The sequence below is a fragment of the Mustela nivalis genome (assembly GCF_964662115.1).
Source record: "Mustela nivalis genome assembly, chromosome: 2".
Classification (NCBI taxonomy): Eukaryota; Metazoa; Chordata; class Mammalia; order Carnivora; family Mustelidae; genus Mustela; species Mustela nivalis.
In genome coordinates this window covers 167,479,164-167,502,855 of record NC_139021.1, presented here as the reverse complement: position 1 = coordinate 167,502,855, position 23,692 = coordinate 167,479,164, and the positions used below count along the sequence as shown (strand labels likewise).

The window sequence follows — 23,692 nt, the reverse complement described above, 5'->3', positions numbered from 1 at the left end:
AGTTAATTTCTCCATCGAGCGGGGACAACAGCAGCATCTCCGCATCCCTCGTGGGATTAAGGGTTCAGTGCTCAGTACCATGCCTGGCCCAGAGGAGTAGCTCGGTGACCGTTAGCTGGTGACATCAGCGGTTCTGTGACTTTTGCTTGTCTTTCTCAGGTGCAGCTGGAGTGTGTCAGAATGTTCATTTCAAGGGAAGGACCTGTGGGGTCATCTCTGATGGTTCTCTTTTAACTAAATTTAATTTCAAGAGTTTCTAGAAAATCGGTCCCATGGGCAAGCTTTTTTTTTCCCTCCAGAGTTTCTTCTTTTTCCTCCGATTATCTCTGTGGTATTGCTAATAACCTTCAGAAGCAAGGTTTTCTGAGCTGCCGAAAAGCTCTAGGACTGAAGCGTCTGTCCTCGTTCCTCAACTTGCCCCTGGGTTTTCTTTGGCAGGAATGCTTCACATATGTCCTCAAGGGCCACATAGCTGTGAGTGCAGCCGTTTTCCCGACTGGAACCAAAGGTAGGTGGTTCCTCTGTCATCTGGCAGGCGTTTTCTTGTTCAGGCACCAGACATGTCTCAATTTGAGTGGAAGGACATGTCCTTTGTTTCATGGCAGCCCTGGCCCCTTTAGGCCCAGCCAGGGCAAGGGCTGTGTGGAGTGAGTGCCTCTCAGGGAGCCAGGCCTTGGTTTGGTATGACGTCAGTTGTGTACCTCTCTCCTGCCTACCTGAGGTGTCAGATGACCCAGGCAGGTGGCTCCCGGGAGAGGGCGGCTAGCGCATGAAGGCCTCTAGGCCCAAGTGCAAGTTGGTTGGTGCACCCTCTTCACTGTCCTGCTTTGCTGGGCCATTGTCTCCTTTTGGGATGCTTGTTGGGATTTAGTTTACTGGGAACCTGACTTCAGATATATATCAGTCTGCCTGAGGACTGATGGATGGGGCATTGGGCGGGGAGTTGACAAGACCTGTGCCTTGAGTCTGCTTAGATCGGGTCTGCACTCATCTCCCTGGGCATCTGTTTCCTTGCAGTCTGGTTAGAGTCTCACCTTTGTCATTCTGAAACCTCAGGGTCCCAGCCTGGGAAGGGAATGCACGTATCACCCACACCCTTAGCTGCTGCAGGCCACCAGCCCCTGTACTGGCTTCCTGGACAGACGGTCCTCCAGCTTCGGACTGAGCTCTGGCGGGCTGGGGAGTGGCTTTCTTAGGAGCGCTCTGTTAGTTCTTTCTTGTGCTGGGTTGAAATCTGAACCCTCCAGTAACTTCTACCCTCTGGTTTCTGTTTCACTTTCTGGAGCCAAACATAATAAATCTAATCTCTAAAGTGCTTTGCAAATTGAAAAGTACTGGACAAATATCCCTGAGTGGTTCTTTATGTGTCTTTCAGGACACCTTCTTGACTCGTTCGCCCGCTCAGCTTTGTGGGATTCTGGCCTGGATTACCTGCATGGAACGGGACACGGTGTTGGATCTTTTCTGAATGTTCATGAGGGTCCTTGTGGTATCAGTTATAAAACGTTCTCCGATGAGCCCTTGGAGGCCGGCATGATAGTCACTGATGGTAAGTGTCCCTCCCATCCAGGGTGGGCTCAGGTCTTCGAGCCTGTTGGAAGGCTCTCTGTTGTTTCTTAGCTTTTGATTATCTTAAAGTAAATTGGATATAATTTCCCCCTCTGGTCACCTTGAATTAAACAAGAACAACAACTTTTTAGGATTATAAAAGTGATATATGTTCGTTTTAGAAAAGGTGAGGCTGCGGGGCAGCATGTGTAAAAAAATGAAAATCATTTGTAATCCAGCCACCTAGGTGAGCCCTTCCTTCATAGTTTGATGTGTGAGCTTTGGGTGTTTCATATACGTGTATATCTTTTCTCCTAATCCTTCAGATTATACTGGATGTATTGTTTGTATTCAGCTTTCTTAACTTAATGTACTTCCTCTTCCCAGGTCATTACCACATCTCTGTGCATTTATTTTGTTTTATTTATTTATTTTTAAAAAAGATTTTTTGTTTATTTATTTGACGGAGATCACAAGTAGGCAGAGAGGCAGGTAGAGAGGGGAGGGGGAAGCAGACTCCCTGCTGAGCAGAAATCCCAGTGTGGGGCTCGATCCCAGGACTCTGGGATTATGACCTGAGCTGAAGGCAGAGGCTTTAACCCACTGAGCCACCCAGGCGCCCCTCTGTGCATGTATTTTAATGCCTGCCTCGTTATGTCTTAGGAATAAGCACCAGGACTTGTTTGGTCGATCCTCTGTTACTGTACTCCTGGCCCTGGCTCCAGTTCTCGGGGACTTTAGAATCTGTTCCTTTAGAGTCTGTTCCTTGAGGACCTGTTGGAAGTGGCCGTACGGGGGGCGGAGGTGTCTCTGGGCTCTCACCCCGGGGCTGAGTGGGCTGTTGGCCTGTCTCTCCTCCTCCTCCGTGGTGGGGCTGTCATCGCAGGGGTGAGCGCTTCTCGCCTGTGTGTACATGTTTGTGCCCTGCTGCTTCTCATCTCTGGGTTTGATTGCTTTTAGAGCCAGGCTATTACGAAGATGGGGCTTTTGGAATTCGCATTGAAAATGTTGTCCTGGTGGTCCCTGTGAAGACCAAGGTAGGTAATGGTCTGTTTATTTTTAAATTTTCCTTATTTCTTAATGAGGGACGATGAGCGAGGCTGTCTGTCTCTGGAGCCAAGAATGTGCCATTCTGGAGCCCACACGGAGCCTCCTCCCCCTGATACCAGAGAGTCTCCTGGAAATCACTGTCTTCTGCAGAAGCCAGAAGGAAACTCTGGAATGAACTGGGACCCGGAGCTGGAATTCCTGGGGTGCCAGGCAGGCCTCTGCTTGATGAGATTTGGGGCTCCTTGTCATGATGCTTCCTCTACGTCAGGGGGACACGTGCTGGGGGTGGGGGAGGTACAGGGCCAGGGCCAGGGCCTGGAAACTCTATTTTCAACAAATGCTTCAGATGAATTCTGTCGGGTAAAGCTGAGGGGCCCGGTGGGTCAGGCCCCATAGGCTCGTGATTAGACAGGTCTGTTTCCTTCCGGAAGACAGGCACTTCACTTTCTCCCCTTCACCGTTACCAAGAGGTGCCAGGGCTAGGCTTTAACTAGAGACCTGTTCACTCCTCTTCTGTGGGTAGTGGTGGAGATCGAATAGTTGGAGGCAAGTGGCTTCCTCAGCCTGCACGCTTCTGTTCTCTGCTTCCATATCGAAGTCACCGTCCTTGAGAGTGGCCTCTCCCCTCACTCCCAGAGGCCTTGCCAGGAGCAGAGACCAAGCACACTCTCAGGTGCCCTGGCCATTCTGTACTATGTAGAATGGACAAACCTGTTATCTGTCACCAGATGGGACTGGCGGGTCGAGGGAGGACACATGATTAACTGTTAAATAAAAGTGATGTTGGGGACTTACACTCTAGTAGATTCTGGAACCAAAAGCAGTGATGCCCCTTGTCTAGACACCACCATGCTCTGCCCCTACTGCTTCTCCATCACAGTGGACGTTAGCCTGGGGACCTACTGCTTAGAGCCCCTCGGCTTTTCCCGAAGGCAGCTGTTGACACAGTGGGGCAGCTCCAGGACGGTGGCTTCAGCTGGGTTCATTGTGCCTCCTGGGCCGGCTGGAGATGCTGCCCAGCAAACCCCGTTTTGGTTCCCAGTCAAACACCTGGCCCTGGGGGGTGGTCATGTCTGGTGGGAATGACTTCATGGTGTCTCTCTGTGGTAAGAGAGGAGTAAAAGCTTCTGTTTTCTTCCTTTTCCAACAGTATAACTTCAATAACCGGGGAAGCCTGACCTTTGAACCTTTAACTTTGGTTCCCATACAGACCAAAATGATAGATGTGGATTCTCTAACAGACAAAGAGGTAATGAGGGTGGCTTGGAGGAGACAGAGTGGGACTGGGGTGGAGAGCTACCTTCCATTCTCTTGTCTGTTCCCACTTTTGACTTCAGAGGGCTGTGCCACCCGAGTCTGAAAATCCGAGGTCTCCCGAGGACGGTAGATGTTTCTCCTGTATTTGTTGGCTCTCCAGGTAGAGCTAGTCCATCCTGCACCATCAGGGGATGGGGGATGGGTGCTGTAAGGTATTCATGAGTAGGTTTCATTGCTTTTCCTTGGGGGCATGAGCCACAGCTGCGCGGGGGAGCGTTTAGCCAACCGGGGGCCATGCGTCTTCCCTCTGAAAAGCCAGATGGGTGGTAGGGCCTGTTGGCCATTGCATATACCAGATTGTTTTCTCATGTTGAATGAAACATTAAGGGAATGAAAAGCAAAATCTGTTATCATATGCCCAGCTGTCACACAGACAAGGAGAGAGGTGGTGCCTCCTCGTCTGGTCACTCCGGGCTGTGAATTTCTTCATAAAGCTAGGAGCCCAGTGGTGCTCATTCTCAGGCTTAGAGTGACACAGGTCATGAAACCCCTTCAGACCGGGTGCCGGGTCCCCAGGCCCACGAGGCCAGGTGAGGTGGCGGGCCTCGGGACCCGGAGTAAGGCTTGTGGGATCAGGCAGGTGATCAAAATCAGAGCAGAGACGGGGCCAGAAACTGGGCGGGAACAGTCCGCACTGGACAGACCAAACAGTTCCCAAGCCAGGAAGACAGAAGCCAGAAGGACACAAGTTTCAGAGCAAGGCAGGTGGTCAGAAGTCCCTGCAAACGTCAGATGATTGATGGGAGCCGAGGGCGGGACAAGCATGGCAGGTCACTGTAGAAGTAAGTTTTGTTACCCAGTCCAGCCCCGGCCTCACCCCAGGGCTGGTGAGGTGCCTCTTCAGGCATCCTCCGCGGTGTGCCCTCATGCTTGGCACGAGAGAAAGGTTCCTCTGAGGCTCGAGGAGGCCCCTTCTGTTGGACTGTGGAATGGGATTCTCCCGGCCAGAAGCTTCTTCTGCCTGACGCTGCTCACAGAGGGGTGACAGAAAAAGTCATCTGCTTCCTGCTTAGCTTGGGCACCTCAGCTTAACCTTGCTTGGGCAGCCAGACACCCCCACTCAGCGAGGCCGACTGATGCGGGTTTATTCAGCTTGATGATGGCGCTGGACAGGAAACAGCCTGTTAGTGGCCCAGTGTCTGGTTGGGTCTGACAGGAAGAGTCCCTCCAGCGGTCCCTGGCTTAGGGGAAGTGGACAGGAATACATGAGCAGGCATGAAAGCCACTTGCTTGAATCCTTTGTGCACCACAGGAGCCGGGGTCTCTTCTCATCGCCTCATGTACAGCTTCCAGGGTCTTAGCAAGGGACCTTCCAAGTACGAAGTCACTTTGCTCTTGGAAGCCCAAGGCTGTGGCTTCCTGCTACAGTTCTAGGTCGTGCAGTCCCTGCTGCCACATGCTGTGTACTCACCAGGAGGCATTCCTCCCAGCGACAATCCACTTTACCTACAGAAACCGTGCGTGAGGAAGGTTGAGTGAGGCCATTCTTCCCTGAGGGAGAAATTTTGTTAACCTGACTCAGTGCACCCCATGACATTGAACATGGACCTGTGGGCTCTGTTGTACTCAGTGGTTCATTACTAGACCTTGCATAGCTGAATCACTGAACTCTTCTTTCTGCCAATTAGTTTTTATAGGGCAGATAATAGCTTCTTACCCTCAGATCATAAGCAAGTTCCTACAAATAACAGTAGATGTATTTAACATATCAAGCAGAGTACATTTATTATCTCTTTTAGCAAAAAAAAGAAAATCTCTTCTCTATACTACTTAATAACTCTGGGGCTTCATTCTGTCAGAAGGCACAGTAATATTCCACAACCAGAGTCTCTCCAATTGGCTTTTAAAATACTTGGTCATGTCCTTTACCGTCTCCCAAATAGATTGTTTTCAGTGACTTTTGGGACCTTTAGGGTTTGCATTCCCATCATTTATCAGAGGTGGCAGCTGAGGACTTTGGTCATGAACATGGGCTGCTACACATTCTCAGGGCCTTGGGATGTTGGTCAGGGCCCCCTGAGGCTGTGCGTACAACTCAAAGGGTCTTGGGAGTTTCACCTTGGCACCAGGGTTGGCTGCTTTGGACTGCTGGCTGTCTCCTAGCCCTGCCTGACCCATAGCAGTTTGCTTGCTTTTCCCTCCCTGCCCCGTTCCCCAATTCCCACTAGGGGCCAGTAGGTTCTCCCCAGTGGGGAGTGGAGCTCTGAGTGGGTCAGAGCCCGTTGGCAATTCCACTGTATCTGTCTGCCCATCTCAGCCCCTGAGCTCGTCCATGGTACCTGATCCAGACTGGAGTCCCCAGTGCCCGTGCTTTTGTAACACCACAGCCTTCCCAGGTGGCGTGTGGGTCATTGCAGCGGCGGCATGGATGGCGGTGTCTGTCTTGCCTGCTTCACCGCAGTTGAGTGTCAGGGCGGGCCCACTTCCTGGCCAGTGAAGAGAACGGGTGGTCATCCTCTGAGTAGAACTTGCTTCACTCCTGCCTTGCCCCAGCGGAGAGAATTCACCCTTTTATGGTGCAGAACTATCGCCAGAGTGGATCCACCCCAACCCCGGCGCCAAGTCCTGTCAGACCTCCTTCCTTCTTACCTCTTTTTAAAACATCTGCTGGGGCGGTGGACATGTTCTGTCACACATCTGAAGGTTGAGCTCCCGACCCCACCCTGCAAGCACCACAGTCCTTGGTTAGCAGAGGTTTGGGCTGCGTCCAGATAGCCACCCACGGGGGCTCGGCTCATCCTAGTTTACTCAGCTTCGTCAGTGGAAACTCAGTGCATTGGTGGGACACCTTCAGGTGTGTCTCTTAGCAGAAGTCTTACTAGGCATCTAGGGGCTAGTTTTCTTCCCCCCTCTCCTCTCCTGCCACTCCGAGATGGCTGAGGTATAAGGGAAGGAGGCCACATAAGTGGGTGTAGGACCTACCAGACCCCCTGCCCCGCATCCTTCCCTCGGGGTCCTCGGGGGCCTGTTGGAAAGTATGCGTGGGTACAGGTTACTCTGCACTTTGGAAGCCCAAAGCCATGACTTGCTCTCAGGAATTAAAGTTTCTTCACAGTCATTGCCGGTCCACTGCACTAGACTGTTCTGGAAGCATTCTACCGTAAGCATTGTGGCCTTGTCCCTTCAATTTCCAGGGAAATGGAGCCCAAGGAAGTCACTTGTCCCTGAGCAGGGAGAAAAGGTTTTGTGTATCTCTGCCCTCAACTCGTGAACTCTGTGCCTGGGGGCCTCTCCCTGTTTGCCCGTGTAGCCTTTGCAAGAGGTGTGAACACTGCCTGTCTTTCTCCTATCTTGTAGTGTGACTGGCTCAACAGTTACCACCTGACCTGCAGGGAAGTGATTGGGAAGGAACTGCAGAAGCAGGGCCGCCAGGAAGCTCTCGAGTGGCTCATCAGGGAGACACAGCCCATCTCCAAGCAGCACTAATGCCTCATGGTTTTTGTTTTTTGTTTTTTTGTTTTTTTTTGTAAACCGCTCTGGGGAAGGGAAGAAACCTGGCAGATCCCTGACATCTGTCCCCTTTCCTCTCCTTCCTTCCTTCCCCTTTTTACTTTGAGATTCGAAGAAGGACTGAAAATCTTCTTACCCTCTTTGATACTTTCTTGCAAACACTCAATCTTTTATGATTTTTTTAATTGTTGAGAACTAGCCAAGTATAAAATTGCTGCACCAGAAGGAGGGTCCCCACAAAGCGGAGCACTCGAGCAGGGGAGATGCCCTGAGCAGCCGCAGGGAATTCTCTGGCTAGTGATGGTGAAACACTGCTTGCTCTCTGATGGTCAAGTTCCAGGTGCTAGTACATTATTCATGATCACCTTGATTCATGAGACTGTATTTATGATCAGTGAATAAAATGTCCAAATGTGCTTTGTCTCAGCCGTGTCTTTCCTCTCAGCAGTGTCTATGTCGCATCTTAGGGGAGCTCATCTCCAGGGCTGGTGGCCTTTGGGGGACACATTGTCTAGACAGAAGGTCCCCTTTGAGGAGAGATCCCTGGCCTCCCCGTGTATTGTCTGGCTTAACTGGAAAGCCTTTTCCTTTTCTCTGAAAAACTTCATTTTGGTGAGTATAATGTTGAAAGTGAGTCTAACATGGTCCACCCTGTGTTACGTGTTGTGGGTTCTCCCCTTGCCCCCCACCATGGCACCATAGCGCTACAGCCCTCCTGTCTCCTCACTTGTACATAGCGCTCTGTGGCAAGTGCCTGCGACTCCCCATCCATGGGGACTTTCACACTTGGGACAGTCCCAAAGAGCTGATGTCCCTGTGACCTCGGACCATCATGGTCTGGGATGGGTATGGGCGAACAGACTTCTTCAGAGCTTAGCTGGGATGTCTGAGGTGTGGGCTGCACCGTCTCAAGCAGCTGCCCAGTGGGATGGAGCCCCATTGCCCACCATGGTAACTTGTTCCAGAACACACCTTCACTTTTTTCCTTTCCTTCTGGGTTTCACTTCCCCTTTTTCCCACCAGCATTACTTGGGACCATCCCCCCAATAAACCAATTACATATAAATCCTTGTCTTAGGACCTGCTTTTTTAAAGGAACCCACCCTAAGACATAACCTGGAGATAGAGCTACTAATCTGCTATTACAGTATGTAAATGAGTATGTATGCAGAAACTAATATAATATTGTGTGTCAATTATATGTCAATTTAAAAAAAGTGAAAAAATTAGAGATAATGGCTTCCAGTCTGAATTTAACACTGAACATCAGAAATGGAAAGGTATTTGAATTGATAGCATTATAGACATACAGTGTAAATCTAGTTTTAATCTGTTAGAAAATTCACCTTGTGTTTGGTTTGATGGATTAATTAGTAACTAAAAGTATGTCTTCCTCTTCTCTACTGCCAAGATGGAATGATCAGTTCAAATCTCAGATGTCAGATCTCTGAAACTGAGGGAAATTTAAAAAATACGTGAGTATTTTCCTTTTTTGGATTTATGGTTTTAATATCTGAAAAATGTAATTAAATAACCTCCTTAATCATAAAAGAGAAAGATGTATATGTACACACACGGCACATGCATATCATACGCACACACATATGTCACACATGCACATACATGTCACACACACACATTGGGTCATGCTATTCATACTTACAAATATGCTTTTTTTTTTTTTTTTTTTAATATTTTATTTATTTATTTGACAGTGAGAGATCACAAGTAGGCAGAGAGGTGGGCAGAGAGAGAGAGGAAGGGAAGCAGGCTACCTGCTGAGCAGAAAGCCCGACGCGGGGCTCGATCCCAGGACCCTGAGATCATGACCTGAACGGAAGGCAGTGGCTTAACCCACTGAGCCACCCAGGCGCTCCACAAATATGCTTTCTAACTTGGCAGTATGTCCGAGTTATTTTTCTATCTTGGTGCGTATGGATTTGACTATTCTTGATATTTGTGTGGCTAGTTCTTTTTTAAACTAGTCTCATTTAATCTTAAACTGTATCTTGGATTTCGATGGCGTTGAAAGATGAGTAAATAAAAGCATACTTCAGCCATCCACCAAAGAAAGCATGGTTGGCTACGTCCGCTACTCTGCAGTTGGGGAAGCAGAAAATGACGTGAGCTAATCTATTTTTACCACTTAGAACCATGGTGTCAGCAGGGAAGTCTTCACCGATAGGATGAACCTAAAGTGACAGAGTGCCTTAAAACACTTGCCAGCGTTTCCTTTGTCCGTCCTCTTATTTTCTCTGAAGGATCTTTGGTTCCAACTTGCTATGTGGGAGGAAGCACGCTACATGGCTGGTAACAGGACTATCTTGATCCCCCAAAGATGATCCTTGAATGTGTTTATTTAACACTTGCTCCTATTTCTGTGTCCCATAGGATTGTTCTTAAAAGAAGTTTCTCCTTCAATGACAAAATGTATTAATCATTTTTGTCCTCCATTGTGCTTCTCAAAGTCAGAAGACCCCCTGTTCAGACTCAGACCATGATCTCCTCTGCTCCCCCAGAGGGTTTCTTGTCTCAGGAAACGGGGAGCTGTGGATTGCAGTAGACTTGGAGTTCAAACAGACTGTAATTCAAGTGTGACAGCAATGCCCCTGTTTGTTCCTCAGGCTGATAAGCCTGTCACTTCCCAAGGCAGGCTTAGAGCAAAGTTTGATTCAATGGCCAAAGGTTTCTGGTCCTGGGTGCCTGGAGCTTCCTGCCTGGATCTGCATGTCATGGCCTGAAGTCCAAGAGACAACGTGGGCAAAGCTGATCCCAGAAAGATGGAGAACTGGAATAAAACTGCAGTGTGCAAGTCCTCAGAGGGAACACGAGATACAGGAGAATCAAAAGACTTTACTTTTAAATAAATGATAAAAATAAAGATTGAATGTAAAAACAGGCAGTATGCTAAATTTATGGACTAAGTCCAGGGAAGTTGATTTTTTCCTTTTTTACCTTTTTTTTTTAAATTAGCATATATTATTTGCTTCAGGGGTACAGGTCTGTGAATCATCAGTCTTATACAATTCACAGTATTCACCATAGCACATACCCTCCCCAGTGACCACCCCCTGCCCCAGCAACCCTCAGTTTGTTTCCTGAGGTTAAGAATCTCTTACGGTTTGTCTCCCTGCCTGGTCCCATCTTGTTTCATTTTTCCCTCCCTGCCCCCCACAACCCCCTTCCCTGCCTCTCAGATTCCTCGTATCAGACAGATCATATGATAATTTTCTTTCTCTGATTGACTTATTTTCACATAGCATAATACCCTCTAGTTCCATCCATGTCTTTGCAAATGGCCAGATTTTGTTTTTGGGGTTTTTTTTGATGGCTGCATAGTATTCCACTGTATTTATATACCACATCTTTATCCATTCATCTGTTGGTGAGCATTTAGGTTCTTTCCATAGTTTGGCTATTGTGGACATTGCTGCTATAAACATTCAGGGGCATGTGCCCCTTCGGAGCCCTACATTTCTATCTTTAGGGTAAACACCCAGTAGTGTGATTGCTGGGTTGTAGGGTACCTCTATTTTCAGCTTTTTGAGGAACCTCCGTGCTGTTTTCCAGAGTGGTTGCACCAGCTTGCATTCCCACCAATAGTGTAGGAGAGTTCCCCTTTCTCCGCATCCTCACCAGCATCTGTCATTCTGTGACTTGTTAATTTTAGCCATTCTGACTGGTGTGAGGTGGTATCTCATTGTAGTTTTGATTTGTATTTCCCTGATGCCGAGTGATGTGGAGCACTTTTTCGTGTGTCTGTTGGCCATCTGGATGTGTCTTTGCAGAAATGCCTGTGCATATCTTCTGCCCATTTCTTGATTGGATTATTTGTTCTTTGGGTGTAGAGTTTGATAAGTTCTTTAGATTTTGGATACTAGCCCTTTATCTGATATGTCATTTGCAAATATCTTCTCCCATTCTGTCGGCTGTCTTTTGGTTTTGTTGACTGTTTCCTTTGCTATGCAAAAGCTTTTGATCTTGATGAAGTCCCAATAGTTTATTTTTGCCCTTGCTTCCCTTGCCTTTGGCAATGTTTCTAGGAAGAAGTTGCTGCAGCTGAGGTTGAAGAGGTTGTTTCCTGTGTTCTCAAGGATTTTGATGGATTCCTGTCTCACATTGAGGTCTTTCATCCATTTTGAGTCTATTTTTGTGTGTGGTGTAAGAAAATGGTCCAGTTTCATTCTTCTGCATGTGGCTTTTCCCAGCACCATTTGTTGAAGAGACTGTCTTTTTTCCATTGGACATTCTTTCCTGCTTTGTCGAAGATTAATTGACCATAGAGTTGAGGGTTTATTTCTGGGCTCTCTATTCTGTTCCATTGATCTATATGTCTGTTTTTGTGCCAGTACCATACGGTCTTGATGACAGCTTTGTAATAGAGCTTGAAGTCTGGAATTGTGATGCTGCCAACTTTGGTTTTCTTTTTCAACATTCCTCTGGCTATTTGGGGTCTTTACTGGTTCCATATAACTTTTAGGAGTATTCCATTTCTTTTGGGGAAAAAAATGGTATTTTGATAGGGATTGTATTAAATGTATAGATTGCTCTTTAGGTAGCATAGACATTTTCACAATATTTGTTCTTCCAATCCATGAGCATAGAATGTTTTTCCATTTCTTTGTGTCTTCCTCAGTTTATTTCATGAGTACTTTATAGTTTTCTGAGTACAGATTCTTTGTCTTCTTTGGTTAGGTTTATTCCTAGGTATCTTATGGTTTTGGGTGCAGTTGTAAATGGGACCAACTCCTCTTTTTTCTGTCTTACTTTGGTGTATAGAAATGCAACTGATTTCTGTGCATTGATTTTATATCCTGACACTTTACTGAATTCCTGTATAAGTTCTAGGAGTTTTGGAGTGGAGTCTTTTGGGTTTTTCACATAAAGTATCATTTCATCTGCAAAGAGTGAAAGTTTGACTTCTTTGCCGATTCAGATGCCTTCAGTTTCTTTTTGTTGTCCGATTGTCGAGGCTAGGGCTTCTAATACTGTGTTGACACCACATCCCTGCCATGTTCCTGACCTTAGGGAAAAAGCTCTTAGTTTTTTCCCATTGAGGATAATATTCGCTGTGAGCTTTTCATAGATGGCTTTGGTGATATTGAGGTATGTACTCTCTGTCCCAACACTGTGAAGAGTTTTGATCAAGAAAGGGTGCTGTACTGGGGCGCCTGGGTGGCTCAGTGGGTTAAGCCGCTGCCTTCGGCTCAGGTCATGATCTCAGGGTCCTGGGATCGAGTCCCACATTGGGCTCTCTGCTCGGCAGGGAGCCTGCTTCCTCCTCTCTCTCTCTCTCTGCCTGCCTCTCTGCCTACTTGTGATCTATCTATGTCAAATAAATAAATAAAATCTTAAAAAAAAAAAGAAAGGGTGCTGTACTTTTTCAAATGCTTCTTTAGCATCTATTGAGAGTATCATATGGTGGTTCTTTCTTTAATTAATGAATGCATCACATTGGTTGCTTTGTGGATGTTGAACCAAGCTTGCAGTCCAAGAATAAATTGCACTTGGTTGTGGTGAATAATCCTTTTAACGTACTGTTGGATCCTATTGGCCAGTATTTTGATGAGAATTTTTGCATCTGTGTCCATCAAGGATATTGGTCTATAATTCTTTTTGATGGATGGCCTTTGTCTGGTTTTGGGATCAAACTAATGCTGGCCTCTTAAAGCGAGTTTGGAAGTTTCCCTTCCATTTCTATTTTGGGAACAGTTTCAGGAGAGTAAGTATTAATTTTTCTTTAAATGTTTGGTAGAATTCCCCTGGGAAGCTGTCTGGCTCTGGGCTCTTGTTTGTTGGGAGATTTTTGATCACTGCTTTAATCTCCCTACTGGTTATGGGTTTGTACAGGTTTTCTATTTCTTTGATTTTAGTAGTTTCTGTGTCTCTAGGAATGCATCCATTTCTTCCAGATCATCAGATTTGCTGGCGTATAGTTGCTCATAATATGTTCTTACAGTGGTTTGTATTTCTTTGGTGTGGGTTGTGATCTTTATTCTTTCATTCATGATTTTATTTATTTGGGTCCTTTCTGTTCTCTTTTTAATAAGTCTGGCTAGGGTTTATGAATCTTATTATTCTTTCAAGGAACAAACTCCTAGTTTCATTGATTTATTCTACTGTTCTTTTGGTTTCTATCTCATTGATTTCTGCTCTGATCTTTATTATTTAACTTCTCTTGCTGGGTTTAGGCTTTTCTTTGCTGTTCTTTCTCCAGCTCCCTTAGGTGTAAGGTTTGGTTGTTTACTTGGAAATTTCTTGTTTCTTAAGAAAGGCTTGTATTGCTGCTATATACTTTCCTTTGCTGTGTTCCAAAGATTTTGAACAGTTGTGCTTTCATTTTCATTTGTTCCCCCAGATTTTTTCAATTCATCTTTAATTTCCTGGTTGACCCATTCATTCTTTAGTAGGATGCTCTTTAGCCTCAATGTATTTGAGTTCTTTCCAATTTTCCTCTTGTGGCCCAGTTCTCATTTCAAAGCCATTTTGGTCTGAGAATATGCAGAGAATGATCTCAATCTTTTGATACCAGTTGAGACCTGATTTGTGACCCAGGATGTGATCTATTCTGGGGAATGTTCCATGTGCACTAGAGAGGAATGTGTGTTCTGTTGCTTTAGGATGGAATGTTCTGAATATATCTGTGATATCCACCTGCTCCAGTGTGCCATTTAAGGCCTTTGTTTCCTTTTGCTTAGACAGTAGGGGTGTTAAAGTCCCCTACTATTGTATTATTGTTAATGTGTTCCTTTGATTTTGTTACTTTTAAAAAAGATTTTATTTACTTATTTGACAGAGAGATCACAAGTAGGCAGAGAGGCAGGCGTAGAGAAAAGGGGAAGCTGGGAGAGCCCGATGCGGGACTTGATACCGGGACCCAGAGCAGTCCCAGGACTCTGAGACCATGACCTGAGCTGAAGGCAGAGGCCTAATCCACTGAGCCACCCAGGTGCCCCTGATTTCTTTATTAATTCATTCATATAATTGGCTGCACTCATGTTAGGGGCATAGATATTTAAAGTTGTTAGATCTTGTTGGAGAGACCATTTAAGTCTGATATAATGTCCTTCCTCAACTCTAGAGTCTTTGGCTTAAAATCTAATTTATCTCATAAAAGGATTGCCACCCCAGCTTGCTTTTTTCTTTTTCTTTCTTTATTTTTTTTAAAAAAGATATTTATTTATTTATTTATTTATTTATCGGACAGACAGAGATCACAAGTAGGCAGAGAGGCAGGCAGAGAGGAGGAAGCAGTCTCCCTGCCAAGCAGAGAGCCCAATGTGGGGCTCGATCCCAGAACCCTGAGCTGAAGGCAGAGGCTTTAACCCACTGAGCCACCCAGGCACACCCCCCCCCCCCCCAGCTTTCTTTTGATGACCATTAACATGGTAAATTGTTTTCTACCCCCTCACTTTAAATCTGAAGGTTTCTTTGCCTCTGCAATGAGTTTCTTGCAGACAGCATATTGATGGGTCTTGCTTTTTTATCCATTCTGATACCCTGTGTCTTTTGATTGAGGCATTTAGACCATTTACATTCAGGGCAACTATTGAAAGATACAAATTTAATGTGATTGTATTGCCTATTAGGTGACTCTTAATGTATATTGTCTCTGTTCTTTTCTGGTCTGTTACTTTTAGGCTCTCTCTTTTCTTAGAGGACCCTTTCAATATTTCCTGTAGGGCTGGTTTGGTGTTTGCAAATTCTTTTGGTTTTTGTTTGTCCTGGAAGCTTTCTAATTCTCCTTCTATTTTCAGTGACAGCCTAGCTGGATATAGTATTTTTGGCTGCATATTTTTCTTGTTTAGTGCTCTAAATATATCATGCCAGTCCTTTGTGGCCTGCCAGGTTTCTGTGGGTAGGTCTGCTGCAAATCTAATATTTCTGCCATTGTGTGTTACAGACCTCTTATCCTGAGCTGCTTTAGGATTTTCTCTTTGTCACTGAGACTTGTTTGATGATGAAGTGTGACCTTTTTTAATTGATTTTGAGGGGGCTCTTTGTGCCTCCTGGATTTTGATGCTTGTTCCCTTCACCAAATTAAGGAAATTCTCTGCTATAATTTACTCCAATATACCTTCTTGCCCCCAACCCCCTTTCTTCTTCTTCTGGGATCCCAATTATTCTAATGTTATTTCGTCTTATGGTATCACTTATCTCTTGAATTCTCCCCTCGTGGTCCAGTAGCTGTTTATCTGTCTTTTTCTGTTTCTTTATTCTCCATCATTTGGTCTTCTATATCACTAATTCTTTCTTCTGCCTCATTTATCCAAGCAGTAGGAGTCTCCATTTTTTTTGGTAAGATTTTATTTATTTATTTATTTGACAGGCAGAGATCACAAGGAGGCAGAGAGGCAGGCAGAGAGAGAGAGAAGGAAGCAGGCTCCCTGCTGAGCAGAGAACCGTATGCGGGACTCGATCCCAGGACCCTGAGATCATGACCTGAGCCAAAGGCAGCGACTTAACCCACTGAGCCACCCAGGCGCCCCAGGAGCCTCCATTTTTAATTGTACCTTATTAATAGCTTTTTTGATTTCAACTTGGTTAGATTTTAGTTCTTTTGTTTCTCCAGAAAGAGATTTTATTTCTCCAGGAAGGGATTCTCTAGTATCTTCCATGCTTTTTTTTCAGACCAGGTAGCACTTTGATAATCGTCATTCTGAACTATTAGATCTGACATCTTAGTAGTGTCCATATTGATTAGGTCCCTAGCAGTTGGTACTGCCTCTTGTTCTATTTTTTGAGGTGAGTTCGCCTTGTCATTTTATCCAGATAAGAATATATGAGAGAACAAAATACTAAAAGGGTAGCTACAACCCCAGAAAAATATACACTAACCAAATTGGAAGATACCCAAAACTGGGGCGGGGGGTGGGGGAGAAGAAAAGAGAAAACAGAACAAAACTATTAGACTGGTGAATAGAACAGAGCCACACACTTGATTTTGGGTGTGTTTTGGTCTGTTAGAAGAAACTGCCTCCCAAAATTTTAAGAAAGAAAAAACTTATATATAAACAAAAATGAGGGTAAACACAACATAGGGATGGAATATGAATGTAAAGGTGAAAATTAAAAAAAGATTCTAAAAAAGGAATTGATAAGAAGTTGGTTGATAAAAGAAAAAAGAAAAAAAAGAATGATCAGGTTGGTGACTAGAACAAAGCCATGCACTAAATTTGGGGTATATTTTGATCTGTTAGAAGAAACAATATCCAAAAATTAAAAAAAAAAATAATAACCTACATGTATACGAAACATTAAGCTAAATACAATAAAGATCCGGATAGAATATGACTGTAACAATGAAAATTTAAAAAGATTTTTAAAAGGTATTGATAAGATAAAGTAGTTAAAAAATGTTAAAATAAGAGAGGAAAAATTTTAAAAGGAGAACAAGAAAAAAAAAAACAAAAAAATTTAACTTTGAAAGACTAAAGAGCCATGGGGAAAAAGCCATGAAATCTATGTGTTGATTTCCCCTCCTCTGAAGTTCCCCAGTTCTCCTGGATCAGTGATCTTGGCCTTGGCAGGATATTTTTGCTAATCTTCCGGAGGAATTGGCCTATTGCGGTGATTCTCAAATGTCTTTGCTGGAGGCGGAATTGCACTGCCCTTGCCTGGTGGCCGGGCTAAGTAATCTGCTGGGTTTGCTCTTGGGAGCTTTTTGTTCCCTGAACACTTTCCGTACCGCTTTGGAGGACGGGAATGAAAATGGCGGCCTCCCAATCTCCGGCCTGGAGGAGCTGAGAGCTCGGGGCCCCACTCCTCAGTGTGCTTTCAAAGAAAAGAGGTCAATCACTCCCATCTCCCTGGTCTCCAGCCCTGCTCCTGGCACACCCGGTCTGTGCTGAGCATTTCCAGCTCTGGCGCACAGCCCTGTTTGGAGTCTCCAAACCCAGCCAATTCCTGCCTCGCTGCTCCTCCCGGTGGAGGAAGGTGAGTCTCCCTGGATCTGCCACTTGTAGGGTCCTTGCTGGAAGAGCAGTGGTCGGATTGTGTCTTGGGTCGTGGTTTAAGGTAACCCAAGCTCACTTCTCGGCACCATGTCTGTAGTGAGTTTCCTCGCTCTGATACCTGGGAGCTCTGCCACACTCAGACACCCGCCGTCTTTCTGTGACCCCGCGGGTCCTGAGACCACGCTGTCCCTGCGAGGGCTTCACCCTTGCTTACCCTCTGGAGCCATGGCCCTCAGGAGAGCAGACTTCAAAAAGTTCCGATTTTGTGCTCCACCCCTTGCCGGAAGCCGGCCCCTCCCCCGTGGTCTATCTTCCCATCCTTCCGGATTCACTTCTCCGTACATCCTACCTTCCAGAAAGTGGTCGCTTTTCTGTTCCTAGAATTGCTGCTCCTCTTCTCCTCGATCTCCTGTTGAGTTTGTAGGTGTTCAGAATGGTTTGACAACTATCTACCTGAACTCCTGGGCCCCAATGATACTAGTTCTAGTCCTCTGCCATCTTGCTCCAGATACCCGATTTTCTCGCTCAGTTTATCCCTTGGTGAAGTTTAATGTACAAGGTAGAGAGGATTCCAGGAAGGCTACAGATGTGGGGTTCACGCTACCGACACTGCATCAACTGGTGACTTCCCGCTGGTCAATTAAGTCCGTCTGTCTCCCATGCATGATGTGAGGGGCCTGCTCACCACCAGCCCTCATTGCTGATCCAGCCTGAGGGCCTGTCCTGGCACTGGCTGCCCAGCATTGAGATAGGAGTGGGTAATTGTGCAAGGAGGCAAGGTTATACCTGTGAGCCTTGGAGGAGGTTTTGCCGTCTTGTTTCCCCGGAGTGGGGGGATTCATGCTGGCAAGAATGTGAGGAGTGGACGAGAAGCACTTTGTGTCACATTTCATGCAGGAGCTTAAAAGAGTACTTTTGGCTCTGAGGGGGTATGCAGAGGGGCAGGGAAGGGCCAGCAGGAAGGGGTGGGGAGGGGTGGGGGCTTGGCAGGTAGAGCCCATACTGTGGTTGCTAGGTGTAAAAGTATTTGGAGTACAGAGTCAGGATTAAATACATAGTGTCCGTGTTTAAAAACAAAAGTGCAGATTTTGGCAAGGTGATGGTAGTTGTAGTTTTTGGATCTCCAAAATCATGCCGTGAAAGTGGGGTTTTGCTGGGATAGCAAAACACAAGCTCATGGAGGAGGTCTACACCAGTTAAAGGTGACAAGTATCCGCAGAAACCCTTAATCTGAGTATGTCATCAGCATCTGTGTGGGAGGAAGCTGAAGGTCTAGTGGACCCAGGAACCCCCAAATAACCCTCAGGAAGTTGAAATCTCAGTGAGACAACTTGAGAGCAGCCCCTGGAACTGGGGAGGTAGTTTGCACACTCCAGTAGGTGAGCAGGAGGGATTTGCGGTAAGGCCTCCTGGGGTTGGAGTGGTTGGTGTCTCAGGAATGCCTAGGACAAAGTCCCACACTGAGGAGAAGCTGCTGGGGTTGGGATCCCAAAGGAAGCAAGCGCTGGTGCCGGAGAGACAAAGGAAAGACTTCTCTCTGCCTCCATCCGGAGGGAAGAGAGCCAGGACTTTGCAGAAAGGAAGTGCTGTATTTTTTTTTTCTTTTTTTTTTGATTTTTTTTTTAACTTTTTATTTTTTATAAACATATATTTTTATCCCCAGGGGTACAGGTCTGTGAATCACCAGGTTTACACACTTCACAGCACTCACCAAAGCACATACCCTCCCCAATGTCCATAATCCCACCCCCTTCTCCCAAACCCCCTCCCCCCAGCAACCCTCAGTTTGTTTTGTGAGATTAAGAGTCACTTATGGTTTGTCTCCCTCCCAATCCCATCTTGTTTCATTTATTCTTCTCCTACCCACTTAAGCCTCCATATTGCATCACCACTTCCTCATATCAGGGAGATCATATGATAGTTCTCTTTCTCTGCTTGACTTATTTCGCTAAGCATGATACGCTCTAGTTCCATCCATGTTGTCGCAAATGGCAAGATTTCATTTCTTTTGATGGCTGCATAGTATTCCATTGTGTATATATACCACATCTTCTTGATCCATTCATCTGTGGATGAACATCTAGGTTCTTTCCATAGTTTGGCTATTGTGGACATTGCTGCTATAAACATTCGGGTGCATGTGCCCCTTTGGATCACTACATTTGTATCTTTAGGGTAAATACCCAATAGTGCAATTGCTGGGTCATAGGGCAGTTCTATTTTCAACATTCTGAGGAACCTCCATGCTGTTTTCCAGAGTGGCTGCACCAGCTTGCATTCCCACCAACAGTGTAGGAGGGTTCCCCTTTCTCCACATCCTCGCCAGCATCTGTCATTTCCTGACTTGTTGATTTTAGCCATTCTGACTGGTGTGAGGTGATATCTCATTGTGGTTTTGATTTGTATTTCCCTGATGCCCAGTGATATGGAGCACTTTTTCATGTGTCTGTTGGCCATCTGGATGTCTTCTTTGCAGAAATGTCTGTTCATGTCCTCTGCCCATTTCTTGATTGGATTATTTGTTCTTTGGGTGTTGAGTTTGCTAAGTTCTTTATAGATTCTGGACACTAGTCCTTTATCTGATATGTCGTTTGCAAATATCTTCTCCCATTCTGTCAGTTGTCTTTTGATTTTGTTAACTGTTTTCTTTGCTGTGCAAAAGCTTTTGATCTTGATGAAATCCCAATAGTTCATTTTTTCCCTTGCTTCCCTTGCCTTTTGCGTTGTTCCTAGGAAGATGTTGCTGCGGCAGAGGTCGAAGAGGTTGCTGCCTGTGTTCTCCTCAAGGATTTTGATGGATTCCTTTCGCACATTGAGGTCCTTCATCCATTTTGAGTCTATTTTTGTGTGTGGTGTAAGGAAATGGTCCAATTTCATTTTTCTACATGTGGCTGTCCAATTTTCCCAGCACCATTTATTGAAGAGGCTGTCTTTTTTCCATTGGACATTCTTTCCTGCTTTGTCGAAGATTAGTTGACCATAGATTTGAGGGTCTATTTCTGGGCTCTCTATTCTGTTCCATTGATCTATGTGTCTGTTTTTGTGCCAGTACCATGCTGTCTTGATGATGACAGCTTTGTAATAGAGCTTGAAGTCCGGAATTGTGATGCCACCAACGTTGGCTTTCTTTTTCAATATCCCTTTGGCTATTCGAGGTCTTTTCTGGTTCCATATAAATTTTAGCATTATTTGTTCCATTTCTTTGAAAAAGATGGATGGTACTTTGATAGGAATTGCATTAAATGTGTAGATTGCTTTAGGTAGCATAGACATTTTCACAATATTTATTCTTCCAATCCAGGAGCATGGAACATTTTTCCATTTCTTTGTGTCTTCCTCAATTTCTTTCATGAGTACTTTATAGTTTTCTGAGTATAGATTCTGTGTCTCTTTGGTTAGGTTTATTCCTAGGTATCTTATGGTTTTGGATGCAATTGTAAATGGGATTGACTCCTTAATATCTCTTTCTTCTGTCTTGCTGTTGGTGTAGAGAAATGCAACTGATTTCTGTGCATTGATTTTATATCCTGACACTTTACTGAATTCCTGTATAAGTTCTAGCAGTTTTGGAGTGGAGTCTTTTGGGTTTTCCACATATAGTATCATATCATCTGCGAAGAGTGATAATTTGACTTCTTCTTTGCCGATTTGGATGCCTTTAATTTCCTTTAGTTGTCTGATTGCTGAGGCTAGGACCTCTAGTACTATGTTGAATAGCAGTGGTGATAATGGACATCCCTGCCGTGTTCCTGACCTTAGTGGAAAAGCTTTCAGTTTTTCTCCATTGAGAATGATATTTGCGGTGGGTTTTTCATAGATGGCTTTGATGATATTGAGGTATGTGCCCTCTATCCCTACACTTTGAAGAGTTTTGATCAGGAAGGGATGCTGTACTTTGTCAAATGCTTTTTCAGCATCTATTGAAAGTATCATATGGTTCTTGTTCTTTCTTTTATTGATGTGTTGTATCACATTGACTGATTTGCGGATGTTGAACCAACCTTGCAGCCCTGGAATAAATCCCACTTGGTCGTGGTGAATAATCTTTTTAATGTACTGTTGAATCCTATTGGCTAGTATTTTGTTGAGTATTTTCGCATCTGTGTTCATCAAGGATATTGGTCTATAGCTCTCTTTTTTGGTGGGATCCTTGTCTGGTTTTGGGATCAAGGTGATGCTGGCCTCATAAAATGAGTTTGGAAGTTTTCCTTCCATTTCTATTTTTTGGAACAGTTTCAGGAGAATAGGAATTAGTTCTTCTTTAAATGTTTGGTAGAATTCCCCCGGGAAGCCATCTGGCCCTGGGCTTTTGTTTGTTTGGAGATTTTTAATGACTGTTTCAATCTCCTTACTGGTTATGGGTCTGTTCAGGCTTTCTATTTCTTCCTGGTTCAGTTGTGGTAGTTTATATGTTTCTAGGAATGCATCCATTTCTTCCAGATTGTCAAATTTATTGCCGTAGAGTTGCTCATAGTATGTTCTTATAATAGTTTGTATTTCTTTGGTGTTAGTTGTGATCTCTCCTCTTTCATTCATGATTTTATTTATTTGGGTCCTTTCTCTTTTCTTTTTGATAAGTCGGGCCAGGGGTTTATCAATTTTATTAATTCTTTCAAAGAACCAGCTCCTACTTTCGTTGATTTTTTCTATTGTTTTTTTGGTTTCTATTTCATTGATTTCTGCTCTGATCTTTATGATTTCTCTTCTCCTGCTGGGCTTAGGGTTTCTTTCTTGTTCTTTCTCCAGCTCCTTTAGGTGTAGGGTTAGGTTGTGTACCTGAGACCTTTCTTGTTTCTTGAGAAAGGCTTGTACCGCTATATATTTTCCTCTCAGGACTGCCTTTGTTGTGTCCCACAGATTTTGAACCGTTGTATTTTCATTATCATTTGTTTCCATGATTTTTTTCAATTCTTCTTTAATTTCCCGGTTGACCCATTCATTCTTTAGAAGGATACTGTTTAGTCTCCATGTATTTGGGTTCTTTCCAAACTTCCTTTTGTGGTTGAGTTCTAGCTTTAGAGCATTGTGGTCTGAAAATATGCAGGGAATGATCCCAATCTTTTGATACCGGTTGAGTCCTGATTTAGGACTGAGGATGTGATCTATTCTGGAGAATGTTCCATGTGCACTAGAGAAGAATGTGTATTCTGTTGCTTTGGGATGAAAAGTTCTGAATATATCTGTGATGTCCATCTGGTCCAGTGTGTCGTTTAAGGCCTTTATTTCCTTGCTGATCTTTTGCTTGGATGACCTGTCCATTTCAGTGAGGGGAGTGTTAAAGTCCCCTACTATTATTGTATTGTTGTTGATGTGTTTCTTTGATTTTGTTATTAATTGGTTTATATAGTTGGCTGCTCCCACGTTGGGGGCATAGATATTTAAAATTGTTAAATCTTCTTGTTGGACAGACCCTTTGAGTATGATATAGTGTCCTTCCTCATCTCTTATTATAGTCTTTGGCTTAAAATCTAATTGATCTGATATAAGGATTGCCACTCCTGCTTTCTTCTGATGTCCATTAGCATGGTAAATTTTTTTCCACCCCCTCACTTTAAATCTGGAGGTGTCTTCGGGCTTAAAATGAGTTTCTTGGAGGCAACATATAGATGGGTTTTGTTTTTTTATCCATTCTGATACCCTGTGTCTTTTGACAGGGGCATTTAGCCCATTCACATTCAGGGTAACTATTGAGAGATATGAATTTAGTGCCATTGTATTGCCTGTAAGGTGACTGTTATTGTATATGGTCTCTGTTCCTTTCTGATCTACCACTTGTAGGCTCTCTCTTTGCTTAGAGGACCCCTTTCAATATTTCCTGTAGAGCTGGTTTGGTATTTGCAAATTCTTTCAGTTTTTGTTTGTCCTGGAAGCTTTTAATCTCTCCTTCTATTTTCAATGATAGCCTAGCTGGATATAGTATTCTGGGCTGCATGTTTTTCTCGTTTAGTGCTCTAAAAATATCATGCCAGCTCTTTTTGGCCTGCCAGGTCTCTGTGGATAAGTCAGCTGCCAATCTAATATTTTTACCATTGTATGTTACAGACTTCTTTTCCCGGGCTGCTTTCAGGATTTTCTCTTTGTCACTGAGACTTGTAAATTTTACTATTAGGTGACGGGGTGTGGGCCTATTCTTATTGATTTTGAGGGGCGTTCTCTGAACCTCCTGAATTTTGATGCTCGTTCCCTTTGCCATATTGGGGAAATTCTCCCCAATAATTCTCTCCAGTATACCTTCTGCTCCCCTCTCTCTTTCTTCTTCTTCTGGAATCCCAATTATTCTAATGTTGTTTCGTCTTATGGTGTCACTTATCTCTCGAATTCTCCCCTCGTGGTCCAGTAGCTGTTTGTCCTTCTTTTGCTCAGCTTCTTTA

The 23,692-nt window shown here is 44.6% G+C and overlaps 1 protein-coding gene and 1 long non-coding RNA gene across 4 annotated transcripts in view; both read left to right on the top strand.

The window, feature by feature from the left end:
• Positions 1–7,781, top strand: part of XPNPEP1 (X-prolyl aminopeptidase 1) — a 54,200-nt gene extending 46,419 nt beyond the window's left edge. For 2 of the 3 annotated variants that reach the window (XM_082720182.1, XM_082720181.1), the window contains 5 exons: positions 439–508; positions 1,376–1,549; positions 2,509–2,585; positions 3,749–3,847; positions 7,213–7,781. In XM_082720182.1, coding sequence (XP_082576308.1) covers positions 439–508; positions 1,376–1,549; positions 2,509–2,585; positions 3,749–3,847; positions 7,213–7,341 — 549 coding nt within the window. In that variant the 3' untranslated portion in view covers positions 7,342–7,781. Of the gene's footprint in view, positions 1–438; positions 509–1,375; positions 1,550–2,508; positions 2,586–3,748; positions 3,848–4,819; positions 4,897–7,212 lie in introns of all 3 variants that reach the window. The other variant, XM_082720183.1, reaches the window with a different exon arrangement.
• An 8,129-nt stretch (positions 7,782–15,910) lies between these two features.
• Positions 15,911–23,692, top strand: part of LOC309859478 — a 132,496-nt gene continuing 124,714 nt past the window's right edge. Inside the window, exon 1 of the long non-coding RNA XR_014308723.1 lies at positions 15,911–17,301. This is a non-coding gene — a long non-coding RNA (uncharacterized lncRNA). The remainder of the gene's footprint in view (positions 17,302–23,692) is intronic.